At 44.2% G+C, this 15750-nt stretch overlaps 1 protein-coding gene across 1 annotated transcript in view; it reads right to left on the reverse strand.

Annotated features, from left to right (window-relative positions):
• Positions 1 to 829: 829 nt before the first annotated feature.
• LOC308282892 (glycogen phosphorylase, brain form-like) overlaps positions 830 to 15750 on the reverse strand; it is a gene marked incomplete at both ends in the record, with an annotated part of 19271 nt that continues 4350 nt past the window's right edge. Inside the window, 18 exons of the mRNA XM_080723281.1 lie at positions 830 to 1458; positions 2906 to 3344; positions 3645 to 3896; positions 4673 to 5504; positions 5826 to 5878; positions 6541 to 6702; positions 6794 to 6860; positions 7007 to 7141; positions 7623 to 7830; positions 9126 to 9267; positions 9388 to 9446; positions 9773 to 9920; positions 10271 to 10372; positions 12416 to 12530; positions 13191 to 13360; positions 13774 to 13920; positions 14351 to 14443; positions 15546 to 15689. Of these exons, the coding sequence (XP_080579407.1) occupies positions 830 to 1458; positions 2906 to 3344; positions 3645 to 3896; positions 4673 to 5504; positions 5826 to 5878; positions 6541 to 6702; positions 6794 to 6860; positions 7007 to 7141; positions 7623 to 7830; positions 9126 to 9267; positions 9388 to 9446; positions 9773 to 9920; positions 10271 to 10372; positions 12416 to 12530; positions 13191 to 13360; positions 13774 to 13920; positions 14351 to 14443; positions 15546 to 15689 (3897 nt within the window). The remainder of the gene's footprint in view (positions 1459 to 2905; positions 3345 to 3644; positions 3897 to 4672; positions 5505 to 5825; positions 5879 to 6540; positions 6703 to 6793; positions 6861 to 7006; positions 7142 to 7622; positions 7831 to 9125; positions 9268 to 9387; positions 9447 to 9772; positions 9921 to 10270; positions 10373 to 12415; positions 12531 to 13190; positions 13361 to 13773; positions 13921 to 14350; positions 14444 to 15545; positions 15690 to 15750) is intronic.

Below are 15750 nucleotides of genomic sequence, written 5' to 3' on the forward strand. Positions count from 1 at the left end.
GTCTCTGACTGGGGTGCATCTCTCCATTCCAACATGTCTCCTTTCCGACAGACACTAACCCTATCTCTTACCCTAACCTTAACCTCTATGGAAGTGTTGCCACTCCGACAATAAGAAGTCACTGTCGGAGTGGAGAGAGCTCACGTATTTTTACTTTAGTAAGAAATTATTACTCCTACAGTAGGCCTATATGCCTACATTCAGGTTTAGGCATTAGCAATTATTGTTGCGTCCCATAGATCAGTGTTCAAATTGGGGTAGGTTCCAGGAGGTCCCCAGCCACATGAGTTACTATAACACAAAAATCAGTGTAACCTATCCACAACTTTCCAACATCCCATCATGCATTGCACAGAATGTGCAGGCAGCTTCCGGCGCCGCAGCCGAGAGTGATCTACAAGCTCACAACGGTTGCATCTGCGACGCGACGTGAGCTTGTATGTCTGCTGTTAACCGGAAGTGTCCCGCAAATAATGCTACAGTAAATTCTCGTGGAAACAGGTGGATATACATTGGCTATTTGAAAATGGCAGATCTGCAAGCTTACAACCCGTTGCAATGCGATGTGTTGAGAACAATTGTAAAATTGGTTAGAGACTTTTTTTGGGGGGGGGGGGGGGGGTTGTAGACGCCGTTAGTATTGTGACATCAGGCATGTCTGTATTTGGGCTCGATCACAGGCTCAGCACAACATTGGGAATTGATGACTAAATGGGGTAGGCCTACAAATAAAAAAAAGAAAGTGAGTATAGCTTTGAGTATGTGCCAAAACATAACTTCAAAGTGTAATGAAACCGAAAACACTCTGATAACTCTTTAACCACATTTGTTAAATTATACCGGTATGCCCCTTGTTGTTCACCTCCGTCTCCCACCTCTCCAGAAAACCCTGCAGGTTTAAGTTGAACGCATCGATTCCCTTCAACGACAGCTGTACCCCATCAGGACAATATAGCTCCGTGTTGGACCCGCGCCAGATGTTGTCATGGGCCAGAGTGGTCCCGCCGAGCTCTGTGATGATGCTGTGGACGCGACGGTTCACCGTGGTTCTGACCAGCTCCACCTCGCCGGCGTCAGACGCGTGGTCCCACGCCTTGCGGGGCAGAATGTGGGACCACACCAGCAGACACTGTGGGAAGATGGCCCTCACGGAGGTCAGGTCATTCTTCATGGAGGCCAGGAGATCCGTGGGGCTGTCGGTGCTCAGGTCGTTGCCCCCCAGATGTATGATCAGCACGTCAGGATCGGGCCGCTGCACCTTCAGTTGGTGGAGCAGGGGCAGGAGCTGGGGCCAGGTCATGCCCAGTTTGCTCTCCCACCAGATGGCCACGTTGCTGGGGTCCATGCCCAGCTGCGTACCCTCCTCTGGGACCAGGGACTTGGCTCTGGCACGAGCCTTGTCCACGAGCAAGTGGCCACAGACCCACACATTCTTGGGTTTGCTGCTCCGAGGGTCGCCTAGAGGGGAAGTTGACAGGACGAGGTGTGATTCAACTTTTTAGTTTTTTAAACAATCTGTTGGCACAGTCCAAGAGAGTGGCTCTTAACTGGTTTCAACCCAGACCCAAAGTTTGTGTTGTGTTGATGTCAGGTTCCCCTTTACAGTAAACACCAAAAACACGACTCGAGTAAAAATCCAATTTTCTTAAAAAATATATGTATATTTCAAAAATATTTTTTAGAATTGTTTTCATAATTCTATACATTTTTAAACAAACAAACAAATCTACGAAATGCCATAAATAAATAAGAAAATATATTTAAGAAGTAGTGAAAATAATATAAAAAGCAAATGCTTTTTTCACTAGTTTGGGGGCCGGGCAAACGTCTAATCTACACCTGAAAAGTTTGGGAACCCCTATAGCCTGTTCGAAAATGCATTGTGGTGCATTGTTTTTTATTTTGTTTAGAAACATCTTGAAGTATGTGAAAAATGTGGAATATTTAAAACTACCAATACAAAGCTCTAATGGGGGCCCTGACACAAAATCTTTTCAGATGGGATTCCACAGCTAAATACTTACAATTTGGGGGTCTTTGACATGAATATGTTTGAGAAGCACTGGTTTAGTTCAGGGGTCTTCAACAGGGGGTCCGGGACCCCTAGGGGGTCCTCAGAGTTACTACAGGGGGGCCGCCAAATCTTTGTGTGATAGGATCATTCTTTTAAATTAGCAACTTGAACCCTCGCATCCCTATTCTGAGGAGAACTTTAGCCAAAAATAGCAGTTGGTGTTTGATGAGGAGGAGAACGGAGAGGCAGGTCCGATCGGCTATTTTCGTCAAAGAGCTTTGGTGTAGAGGGGAAAAATAGCAGACTAAGTAGAGAGTGAAAGGTCAAGTTTATTAAGTATTGACGGTTCAAGTGGTTAAATATCTGAAAACACAAATTGACATGAATCCAAAATACACTGACGATTGTGCAAATAATGGGCACTGCATATTTTAGTGGAACGGAGTACCATCCCACTTTTACACCTGTCAGTCGTGATGTGAGATGCAATCTTTAGTCTATTCGGGTACAATAAAAAAAAACACAATCATACATATGTATACGTATGTATAACATAAACAGTACCCTGACTTTCAGTATTGACCTGTGAAAACAAAATGGCACAACGCTACAATATGTAGAAAATCTCCAGTCTTCTGGAGCAGCACCTTGGGAGCTACAACCATGAGCTCTGTTTTTGAACTGTTCAGTTTGAGAAGGTTAGTGGTCATCTAGGATTTATTTCAGTGAGGCAATTGACAAGGGTCTGAGGAGGGAGCTGAGTGGAAGGTGTGGTGCTCAGATACAGTTGTGTATCGTCAGCGTAACAGTGAAAATGTAGTCCATGGTGGCGGATAATCTGACCCAGGGGGAGCATGTATATGGTGAATAGTAGTGGACCAAGTACGGAACCTTGCGGCACGCCATGGTGGACTGGGGCTGGGAGTGATCTGGAAGAATTGATGGTGACAAACTGTTGTCTGTTGGAGAGGTATGACCGGAACCAGGATAGGGCTATGTCCGTGAGGCCGAGATAGGTGGAGAGGCGACCAAGGAGGATGGTGTGGGAGACGGTATCAAACGCGGCAGAGAGGTCCAGAAGAACAACAATGCGGACTAGGCCGTCGTCAGCAGCCATGAGAAGGTCGTTTGTGATCTTCAATAGGCCGGTCTCTGTGCTGTGGTGAGTTCTATATGCAGATTGGAGTGATTCATAGAGCACATGGTTGGCCATGTGTTGTTTGATCTGGGCGGCAACTACTCTTTCCAAGATCTTACTAAGGAAAGGAAGGTTGGAGATCGGCCGGTAGTTGCTCAGCTCCTCAGGGTCCAACCCAGGCTTCTTGAGAATCTTATACACAATAAGACTAAATGGGCAGGCCATTTTTCTTAACCTCCTCCATTTGTCTCTATCATTCTACCATTGTGGGAGTTTTACTGGGAGCCAGTGAAGGTCATAGAGGATTGGGGTGATGTGGTCTCTGGATCGGGTTTTGGTGTGGAGGCGGGCAGCATTGTTTTGCACAGTTTTGAAGTTTCTTGAAAACTTTGGAGGTGACAAAAGCAGGCTATTGCAGTAGTCGAGTCTGGATGTGATGAAGGCATGGATGAGTGTCTCTGCAGCCGTTTGGGATAGGCTATAACCACTCACCAAACATGTCTGGGGGTCTGCGGACCCTCTGAGGCCTCCTGAAAGGGGTGGAAGCTGAGGGATACTGGATGCTTCCCTGTCCAGGATCTTGGGCGTCTGCCTCATCCAGCTGAGACCAAGCGTGGCTGTCAGGAGATTGGCTGCGGCTCGATGAAGCTGATGGTGAAGTGTGGTGACCCTGGGGGGCCCGTGTAGCGCCATCCTCTGTCTCTGACAGGACGTCCCACAGGTTGTGGGGACCAATATCTGGGTCTGCAGGGGGTGGCACATCCAAACACGGGCGCACAACCAAGTAGGCATAAACCAGCATGAGATAAAATGACTGTGTGCTATACTGAGTTTTTTCCCCCAAAAATGTTTTTGCATCAAACGGTTACATTTCGCGCATTTGTGGCACCCCCTTCATTGAGTGCATAACCCCTTGTCATGAAATTTGGGTTGATTGGCTGTTTCGTTCATGATTAGTCGTTCAGATAGTCTATTTGAGTACAAAAAAGAAAAAGAAAATCAACAATTATATTTAGATTACTTATGTCATCATGGCAATGTGTGGGATTAAATCAGGGTGTGTGTGTGTGTGTGTGTGATTAAATATAATTGTATTTTGTTGCCTGGTGTTTCTACCTCTGTTGTGGTACTCTACTAGTGGGATAATGTTGCTATCCTTGTTTCTGCAACCCAGTGCTTCCTTGTTGTGCTCCTCGCTCTTCTCAGGTAAACACTGGTTGGATTGGTCCAGCTGCAACACACACACACACACACACACACACACACACACACACACACAGGAGAGAGAGAGAGAGAACCATATTGGTCATACAGTGGTTTGGTTTAATCTATTCGATAGCAAATTTGAAACGTGCTTCATATAAAAATAAAGTAGATCGGAACTTACACAATAAACTGACTAAGGTGCCATGCACAATTGGCAAATACAGAGGAGGCATTATTATCCAAAGAGCAAATAAAATAAGCATACTTTTGTTGTGTTTTGATTTAACTATGAATTCATTTCATTAAAGTCCTACCTCTTCCATTTGTTCGGCCTTGGTGTCATCTTCACTGTTTGCTGAGCCCTGCAGACTGCAGACTGGGTCTGTTGGTAAACTGAACTGAACTCTTTTGGTAGATTTGGGTCGTTTATAGGGCAGCGGGTTGTCGTCAGAGATCATGGGACTTGCGCTGTCAGAGAAAGGCTCCAAGGATGGCATTTGACCAGCAGATGACGGCAGCGGGTCTTCGTCGTCAGAGAACATGAGACTTGCGCTGTCAAAGAACGGCTCCAAGGATGGCATTTGACCAGCAGATGACTGACCAGCGGTCAGTTGATGGGGAGGCCTGAGAGGTTTGCGGGTGGGGCTTCTAGGGTGAGGTTCTTTGGGAGACGGAGGCGACTGTTGGCTCAAGTGAGGTACAGCATCAGCATCTTCATACCCGTCCGGTTTGGTGTACGAGCAGCTGGCATAGGGTTGACTGCTACAGGGGGGGTGGCCACGGTCATTATAATAGCGCCTGTCCAGCTCATCGTAGGGTCTTCTGGGTTCCAGAGAGGATGGGGCGTACCGGCCATAATCAGGACTGTCGAACGGTTTCTTCAGAATGGGCCGGAGCTGCTTGGCAGGCTGCCGTCCATGGCCGTAGTCGATCCAGGTACTTGGGCCTGGCTCTGCTGCCCTGGGGTCTAGGGGCTCCACCAAGGCCTTCTTGTAGGCGATCATCTGGTTCAGCTCATCTAGCTCCTTGTTCAGCTCATCTAGCTCCTGCTTCTTCCTGGTCAGCTCATCCTCCACCATTAGGCCTTGCCCTGGTTCCTGCCTGCTCCTCTTGCTTCTGCTGCTCCCCTTAGCAGCGTGAGGCGAGCTGTGATTTGAACAAGAGACAGAGAACTTTATCTATATTTTTTGCTCCCATTCGTATACTTATTTTAGAAATAACTGCAATTTGTGGGTAGTTTGCAATAATTTCACTGACTCTTTTACAGCTGTAAACTTGATGTGAAAATACATCGAAGTGAGGTGAAAGAATGCGGTAACTAACTAGCACAAGAGCTGGCATAACCTTTACTGATGCAATGCATGCTGTTTTTGTGGGAAGCACCAGCTGTGTTTGGTTTGCGTATTGGGCTGTTCTGATTGCCAGGCTAAATCTATTTGTACGTATAAGTACGTTTTAGCAACTCACCCAGAGTCTTCAGAATCCTTGGAGTCAGGCTCTTTAGTCAGGTTGATGGTCATCTTTAGCAACACACAAAAAACATTCAAATGTAATATTTATTATTTTAATACGTAATCTTTTTTTACACATCATGATATCACCCAGCTCTATCATCAAATCATTCAAATAAAAAGTGTTGTGTTACAACATACATGCAGGGTTCCCACACATTTTTACCATTTAATTTCCAAAACTTTTCCAGAATATTTAACCCAATTTCCAGGACTATATAACAATAATTCAGCTGAATAACAAGTCGCTTACTCCTATGTGCAATGCCCAAAGACAGGTAGTGTATGTCAGTGGTTCTCAACCTTTTCAGGCTGTGGCCCCCAAAATAATCATATTTTAACTGGGGACCCGGCACCCTGACAAGCACTAAGAGTTGAGGAATTTTGTATAACATGTTTCTATTGTGAAAATAGCAGATATACATGCGCACAACTGCAGATCGGCTATTTTCACAATTTCTGACTCTGATATTTGACAATTTGGCCAATGTTTAATTTGTCATTTCAGACAAAATTAACAAAATTAATTAAGACAATGCATAGGTATTTTTTCCAGGACCTTCCAGGACCCTTGATCAATTCCAAAACTTTTCCAGTACTGGGAAAATATTTTTTCTAATTTCAAAATAATTTCATGACCGTGGGAACCCTGTACATGAAACATCTCATACCTCGCGGGACTCAAACATCGGTTTGTTAGGGAGCGGGATTTTGATGTCAGAAGGCTCCACCCCCCAGATCTCTGTGGCATACTGGGAGATGGTCCGATCACTGGAGAACTTCCCTGAAGCGGCCATGTTCCTGATCACCTTGCGAGTCCATTCCTTGGGGTTCTGGTGAAGACAGACACAGGATGTTGGAGAGTTAGCTCTCTGTGAGTCAGATAAAATATAAACGATTCCTAAATGTTTCCCAGTCAGATACCTTGTACAGCTCACTGACTTTCTCCTGGCTGTGTATATAAGCCTCGTAGTCAGCAAACACCTTGAACCTGCAGAGAGAGGAACAGAACACACAAACGTGTATGTTTCACTCTCAAATTGGACAAATGGACTTGATGGAAGTGGTATATTTTTTACACCCGTGATTACGTCCTGCCCTGAGCTCCCAGAATTCCTTGCTCCCTCTTGTTCCTACCAGTCGCGGTTCATTAGCATGTTGACGATGTCTTGAAAGAGATCAGGCTGCGAGGGACTGAAGTATCCGCTCTGAATCTGATCTATGACCTGCCTCAGCTCTGGGAGACCATCATAGTATCTTCTGGCATTGTGCCTGGACACATGCACACAAGTTCACACATGCATGCACATGCACATGCACATGCACATGCACATGCACATGCACATGCACATGCACATATACAGTACACACACACACACACACACACACACACACACACACACACACACACGTTCATATTCATTAGGACATTATCACATCATTGCTGTTTCACAAACTACACATCCAGTAAACTTCTTCTTCTTCAGGGAAGCCACACTGTGAATAGGCCCTGTCTTGTTCAGATGTTGCATGACTGTGAGGGAGATTTGATGCTCAACTTTGTTCCATATTGCAACATTTTATATCATGTTTTTGACTGCTACAGTAGGTATTCAAATAATTTCAAGAGCATTGATCATTTTATACTTTTAAATAAAATAAGCATAAAAAAGGAATGGAAAAATCACAGCCCCCTCAGCTTTGGATCCAAAGCGTGGGGGGGGGGGGGGGGGGGGGGGGGGGATCTTCTCACCCGTTCTGGTCCATCTCGTCCACGTCCTTCACCCTCATGCCGAAGATGAAGAGGTTCTCCTCGCCGGCCTCTTCTGCCATCTCTGCGTTGGCTCCGTACATGGTGCCGATGGTCAGCGCTCCGTTCAGCATGAGCTTCATGTTTCCTGTCCCAGAGGCCTCTGTACCGGCCGTGGAGATCTGCTCAGACAGGTCTGCCGCTGGGATCACTGGAACACAGTACACACACTGGGTCAATACAGGCCTATACAACAGTGTCGACCTGTGGATTGGGGGGGGTCCCCAGATGACAGTGTAGTGACAATTTAAGTACTTTTAAGACCTTAAGACCTTAATACCGAAAGAAAGAAAGAAAGAAAGAAAGAAAGAAAGTAATAAACTAATATAAAAACTGGTCAAACATTGGTCAAATTGTCAAATAATTTAAGAAAGAGGTGAAAATAGCCAGTCTACAAGCTAACAAGGCCTCACATTGCGAGGCGTTGTGAGCTTGTAGATCTGCTATTTTCACAATATTTACTGTATCTGTGGAACCAAGTCAACCTACATGTAATGCCCCAACTCCTACAATTCCAAGTGCTTGTCAGGGTGGGGGCCACTGGAGGGTCCAACAAACCCAATAGGTCAAGTAATGTTCCCATGCACCTGTTCAGTGGGAAGCAACATTTGGAGTGATAGCACGTTCCTCTGCGTGCGTTACGCCCTCCCAGAGAAATGGCACGCTGTTAAGTGAGGAGAAGCGGAGGAGGTGATATGTGGTGGGCCCCACCCAGACCAAACAGTAGTGGTTGGCAGTGACAGGGACTATGTACCAGGTGGGGAGGTTGACAAAGTGGGGAGAAAATGAAAGAACTCTAAACAGTTGATATTAATTAATACGTAATAAAACTACACAGTACAACCATAGACATAATATGCATACAGTATATGATACATTTACCTTCCATAGACAAACATGGACTATGCATGCATTATTAGGTGACGCATTTTGGCTCTGCCAATATGGCAGCCAGAGGCCAATGTGTGAATTTATGTGATTGTGTGTGTATACAGTATAGAGGGTATGCACATGCATAAAGTGAATGGCAAATCGAGTGGCAAAGTGATTGGCAAAGTGAGTTTAACGTTGTTTAACATTGTTTAAAGCAATCAGATAGGACTTTACTTTTTGGATGTATGGGCTTTCAAGGCCAGAAAGTAGTTTTTTGCCACTTAGTAGGCATTCCCGCATAACTTCCTAGTACGATGATGATGACACGTGCATACCATCTATATCCTTGCTGTACTTTTTCAGTATTTAATGCCCTACTTTATCATACAACAGCATCACACAAAAGTATAAAATAATTATTTAATTTGAATCCTAAGAAGTAACAGTTTTGGACATAAGAGGTTTCCAGCTGACAGAGACGATAGTCACGATATGAGTTAGGCCTATGCACTAATCAAGTGCTAACTGAAGGCCGTACAGCTCTCCTATCCTCTCATCCACAGATATGAGTACCTTTCTCAGCCAGAGACACCCCGTAGTTCTCCAAATAGATGACCTTCAGTCTGTTTCCCACCGTGGGGTCGTTGTTCACCACCTCAGCCACCGATGTGATCAACTTAATGGTCAGCTTGGCCATGTGGCAGCCTGGGCTCGCCTATTTGGATCAGAGGAGGAAATACAATCACTGGTAGTAATAGTAGTACAGAGAGTCATTTGTTTACATGTTATGCATTTGGTTTCTTGGTAGCTCTCTGCCATTTAAGTTTCATTGTACCTTTCCTCCAATCAGTACTGTCCTGGGAACAAACTGCCAGGTGGGATCTTTCTTGATGCCTGAAAGACAACAACAAGAAAACAATGGAAGCATGTTAGTTATTAGGGGCAGCTCTGCCGTGCTGTCTTGTAAAAAAAGAGAAATAAGAGAGACAAAGAAAGGTTTGTCTGGTGAAACCAACCAAACACTAAACCAACTTATCTCACTAAATAACACACCGTCAACGAGAGAGTGGCTGAACTACAGTATAAACTGGTGGTCATGTTTAGTTGGAATAAAAATCACTATAAAAGCAGTACAGACTCTGTGAGTGGCCAGTAGCCACCACTTAGAACCTAGAAGTACAGAAAGGATGCCTTGCTCCAGAGCACAGTGTCAGCCTTACGGTTGTACAGGGTGATGACGTGCAGACAGTTGAGCAGCTGTCTCTTGTGCTCGTGGATCCTCTTCACCTGAACATCAAAGATAGACTCTGGGTTTATCTTCACCTGGTACTTATTCTTCAGGTACACCGCAAACTTTCGCTTGTTCTCCTGATAACACAAAACAATACAATGGAACAAAACCGAGCAGAAAAGTAAAGCTAAATGTATATTCCGATCATACAACGTTGTTGTTGTTTGCTGACAAGAACAGATTGTGTCTACTGTCTAAAATTACGGTCCCACATGCACAAATGCAGGAGAGTGGCCAATACCTGCCAAAGTGAAATCTGCATTCAATCTTTCATTTCCACAAGAATCTCAGCCCCTTCGCTTGCATAGAATGGAAGTGAATGGGTGGCAAATATTTGATTTGTGTATGTTTGACCGTAACCTTGGGCTAACTGTTTGCACACACGGACAGACAGATAGATAAATAGACAGACAGATGAGGCCTGTACCTGTTTAACTTTAGCCACGTCTCTGATGAAAACATTGTCATCGATGAAGTCTAGCAGCTTCTTCAGATGGGACATGTCTGTCAGGAAGTCCTCTCCGATTTTCTAGAACACAAATATATAGAAGTACCAGTTAGTATTAGTACTACTAGTAGGAGTTGAACTCAGGAGCGTTTTTACATATGGGCTTACCAGGGCTTGAGCCCTAATCCTAATAACCATACAGTAATACAATACAATAACTACAGTATCTAGGTGTCTTTCATTTGCTGATTCGCTCTGTTAGTTCTGCACAGTTTTGCGCTCTGCGGGCCACAGGCCAGGTTACTAGTACTCCCTCAGAGTCTCTCTACTCGCTGTCCAGAAGATTTTACTCCTGCTGGCACACCTCAGTGTGACAGTGATGTGACTTGCGTCTCTTTTTCAATGCTGTTCTCCTCAATTTGTCCACAATGAGAGGAGTGGCCAAGATGGCCAAGGTTAGCTGGCACTACAAATATGTGTCTACAGTACACAGTTCAATTGTCTAGTCTGTTCACACAGTTTAGTCTGTAGATACACATAAAACGCATTAAATATACTTGATAGTTATGAGATCCACTCAAACTTCAATAAATGTAAAAATAATAATTTGAAATGTATACAACGTAATGAACATTTGATTTGAATTACATCTCACCAGTGATGAGAAAGAAAACCGATTATAAGACTATTCGTTGATCTCCTTTAATCACGGTTTGTCCACTAGGGAGAACTTCTCCTAGTGAACAAACAGTGCAACTGTAGGACAATAGCTTTTATACAAAAATCTCAACACAGCTTAAAGAAAAGTAAATAAATTACTATTGTCAGTAAAATATAGTGCCAAAGTCATGTGGGAGGGATGCATAGCTGATGCATAAAAGTTGAATGAATGAATGTGAAAAGTGTGCCTAATTAAGGAGTTTTCATTTAATTCAAATAAAAAAATTGGTTTATGTTCTGATAGTGCTGGTTACTATACTATAGTAGAGTGTTTGGTCCATATAAGAACTTCCACTCTAATGCTGCATTCACACTGAGAGAAGCCAAGCGAATGGTTGGCTTGGTAATTCAATGTAATCTCTATGCAAACCAGCTTTAATAATTTCCAAGCTTTTTTTCCAGCTTGGACATTTTAAAAGCTGGTTTGCATAGAGATTACATTGAATTACCAAGCCAACCATTAGCTTGGCTTTTCTGTATGTGAATGAGGCATAAGCCCTGTGAGGAGAAAAAAGCAGTTTCAGTTTTCCCTGTAGGTGACAACCTCCAATCAGGATCGAGTGGGGGCAGGCCTTGGTGCCCATAATGGACCAAACACTCTATAGTAACTAGTACTTTCAGAACATAGACCCATTTAGTTATTATTTGAATTAAATGAAATCACTTACCCTACCTTTAAGGAGCACAGTGGGATTTGTTTTGATACCAGTGACTTGATACCATCTTATATATACATTCCTCCTATTGCCGCATCCCACTTCCAAGCCCATTCACGCCCCCTTTACATCGACTTCAACTCATAGGTAGTCGTCTAGGACGTAAGGAATACCGCCCCTAACTCTATCATTCGCCCCCCGTCGCCATGGTGACCGCCCTCCATTGGCTCATTCCCAGCTATGGGACCGGCGGATCCTATTTCAACCGAGGGGGGCGTAGCCACACACACACACACACACACACACACACACACACACACACACACACACACACACACACACACACACACACACACACACACACACACACACACACACACACACACACTCTCTCTCTCTCTCTCTCATTATGGTTCAACTCCCTTTCTCTCTCCCCCTCTAAGCTGCAAGCAATGGCCATCAAAGTATCAAGTTACAGAGATGGGGGGAGGATGGGGGGGTGGAGAGTAGAGAGAGTAGAGAGAGAGCACGGCAGCAGAGTCCCCGCTACAAGACAAGCATCAATGATCAAATATAGAGCAGTCCTGCCTGAGCGCCCGGAGGGCGCGAAGTCCTAGGAATGGAGCGGCCGCTTGCGGCCGCGAATTTCTAGTGCATTACAGTATACTGTGCGCGATTATGGTGTCTGTAGTAGCAGCAGTAGCAATAGTAGTAGTAGAAGTAGTAGTACTAACTACTGTAGCAGTACCTCAGCTATGAGAGTGGCCAGTGCAGGGTTGCAGAGCAGTAACCATCGTCGAGGTGTGATACCATTGGTTTTATTCTGAAACTTCTCTGGCTCAACCTCATAGAATTCCTTAAAACTAGAAACAAACACAAGCATGTACAGATATCACATACAGTACACAATATAGTGTTCTATTAATCACGTATCTAACTATTAAGTTACTGTAGATAGGCTATAGAATAGATGATCACCTGGACATTGATCGTTGCCCAAGCTTATCCAACTGAAGGCTGTAATATGAGGGTAATGACGAATGCTGGGTGATATTTTATTTATCACAAGCCTATATTTTATAAGCCTGCTCATGGGAGCAGTTATAGGTTTTAGGTTTAGCAGGAGAGTCATTTGGGTCATCAGGCCACCACCACCACCCCTAGTGTTCACATTTAATCTCAAATTCAGTTGTTTTATGCCTATTATTGTCCCCAACTGAATTGTTTTAGCAGATTAATCTGTTGCTTGCCTGTCCATCTACATGTGACACTGTTATAATTTAGACAAGCCTTTAATTCTTGTGCAACCATTAATTTATTAACCACTTTCAACGTGGCATCCCTATTCTGAGAATGGCATTATAGGCGAACACTTTCAAACATTCTCTTTTCGCCCCAAAACAAATTGTGAAAATAGCGGATCTACAAGCTCTCAACGTGTTGCGTCGTGGTGGGAGCTATAGATCCACTATTTTTGCTGTTTTAGATATTTCTGAAATTGAGCGCATGCCTTCTGTACTCACACAGTGTTCTTCATCATGTCAGAGTGGGTCTTGGCCACTCCATTGACAGCGTGTGATCCGATCACACACAGGTGGGCCATGTTGATGTGTTCACCAGCGTGCCCGTCCTGCTGGACCACTGACATCCTCCTCTGACGCTCTGCGTCTCCTGGGAACATGTAGGTGATTTTCTGGGGAGACGTGGATGGAGGACAGGACAAGGATCAAAATAATACATTCAAAATGAGACAAGCTATCAAAATGAGACAAACAACAGGCAATGGACAGACAAAAATCTGAATTGACATATAGGGGTCCACTTGAGTTGCCAAAGGCTACACAGCAGTTAGAATATCGAGTAAAAGGAATTCTAGATTTGACTTTGTATATTTCAACTCTCTCCAGTCTCCACCATAATAAATGGTCAGATAACTGTTCTAAATGAACAGCCGAGGTGTCCAGGAAATACACAGAAGTGTGTGTGTGTGTGTGTGTGTGTGTGTGTGTGTGTGTGTGTGTGTGTGTGTGTGTGTGTGTGTGTGTGTGTGTGTGTGTGTGTGTGTGTGTGTGTGTGTGTGTGCGCGCGCGTGCGTGTTGGTCTTACATCCAGGTGTCTCCGGTTGATCTCATAGATGATGCTCAGGTGTCGGGGGAGGATTCTCTCTAACATGCACACAGGCCAGCGCTCCAGAGCCTCATGGAAGACAGTGTGGGTGGTGTATGCGCACGTTCGCACCGTGATGTCCCATGCCTGCATGGACATACAGTACAGTACACGCACACACACGTGTGCACACACACACACACACACACACACACACACACACACACACACACACACACACACACACACACACACACACACACAGTCAAGTAACAACGAGAATGCAGACACATTAGACCAGTGGTTCCCAAACCATTTTAGCTTAAGACCCAAAAGAGAAATTAGACATTGGCCCATTACCAAACATCAGCTATTTTCACTACTTCTTAAACGTTTTTATTTTCTTTTATTCATGAAAATTATTAAATTAGACTTTTCTAATTTTATCACACACCCCACACACACACACACACACACGCACACACACACACACACACACACACACACACACACACACACACACACACACACACACACACACACACACACACACACACACACACACACACACACACACCTTTTTCCATTCCAGCTTCTCAACGTCCAATAGAATTCTCATCAGTTCTGGAATGGCTAGCGCTGGGTGTGTGTCGTTTAGCTGGATAGCCACCTATAGGACATGACAGGAAGTACACGTTGACGTTCACAATGTGTTGCATCGCGATGCATTGTGAGCTTGTAGATCTGCTATTTTCAAATGGCCTAAATGTATATGGGCCTGAAGTTGTTAATGTATGTTTTGAAATAATAATCAAAATGTACAAAGTAACTAGTAACTAAAGTTTTCAAATAAATGTAGTGGAGTAAAAGAGTAATACTTTCCTCTGAGGTGTAGTGGAGTGGAAGTAAAAGTATTGGACATTGGAAGTAAAGTACACAATACCTCAAATAGTACAATACTTAAGTAAATGTACTTAGTTACTTTCCACCACTGATGATTTTCCATAATTAATGCCCTACTTTGTCATACTAGTGTGTCACTGTCACACAAAAGTAGCAAAGATGCGTCACATTGTGATGTGTTGTGTGTTTGGAGATCTGCCAATTCTGTGAACGTGAATGAGTGCCATGTGAGTTTTATAAATATTCAACCAATGTAACGTATAAACAAGAGCTTGTGACTCAGAACTACTACATTGGATCCATTGGAATTTTCCTTAAAAGTCTTAAAAGTAACCATTTTGGACGTGCTCGATTTCCACCCGACAGCAAGAAATATGAGTATGTATACTGTAGGCCCGTCACAATTATTACACAATCGTCTAATGGAAATTATTTTACATAATTGCAATTATTTGACATAATCGTCATAATCGTTTCCATGTTGAAAAATGTTCATATTATGTTCAAACATTTAAAAATAATGCAGAAAAAAAGTTTTAAAGTATAGAATTGTCAAATACAGCATGTCAGTCATTTCTTTTTAGATTAAGGTTATGTGTCATATCTGCCATAGGCTTTGAAGTTGCATAAAAAGCCAAGAAAAGATGTAATTGTCTCAATAAATCGTTTATAATCACAATTATTTGAGTGACAATTAATCGTCATGTAAAATGTCATAATCACGACAGCCATATGCATGTATTGCTTTATCCATGGTTGGTCTTCCCCCAGGGTATGGCAGCTGCATACCCCTGCCATACCCAATTGACGCCCCTGCCCCACCCCCCACCCCCAGTGTGACACCCCCCCCCCCCCCCCAGTGCAGTGACCTTGTCAGGGAAGGTGACAAACGAGGTCCTGATGGCGTCTCTGCAGCCGAACTTGGAGGCTTTGAACCTGCGGACGATGTCATGCAGGGAGGCCGCCACCAGGAAGTACTCCTGCTTCAGACGCAGCTCCTCATCCTCAAACAACTGAACACACACACACACACACACACACGCGCGCGCGCACACGCGCACACACGCACACACG

Source organism: Nannobrachium achirus, assembly GCF_963921795.1.
Source record: "Nannobrachium achirus genome assembly, chromosome: 4".
Lineage (NCBI taxonomy): Eukaryota > Metazoa > Chordata > Actinopteri > Myctophiformes > Myctophidae > Nannobrachium > Nannobrachium achirus.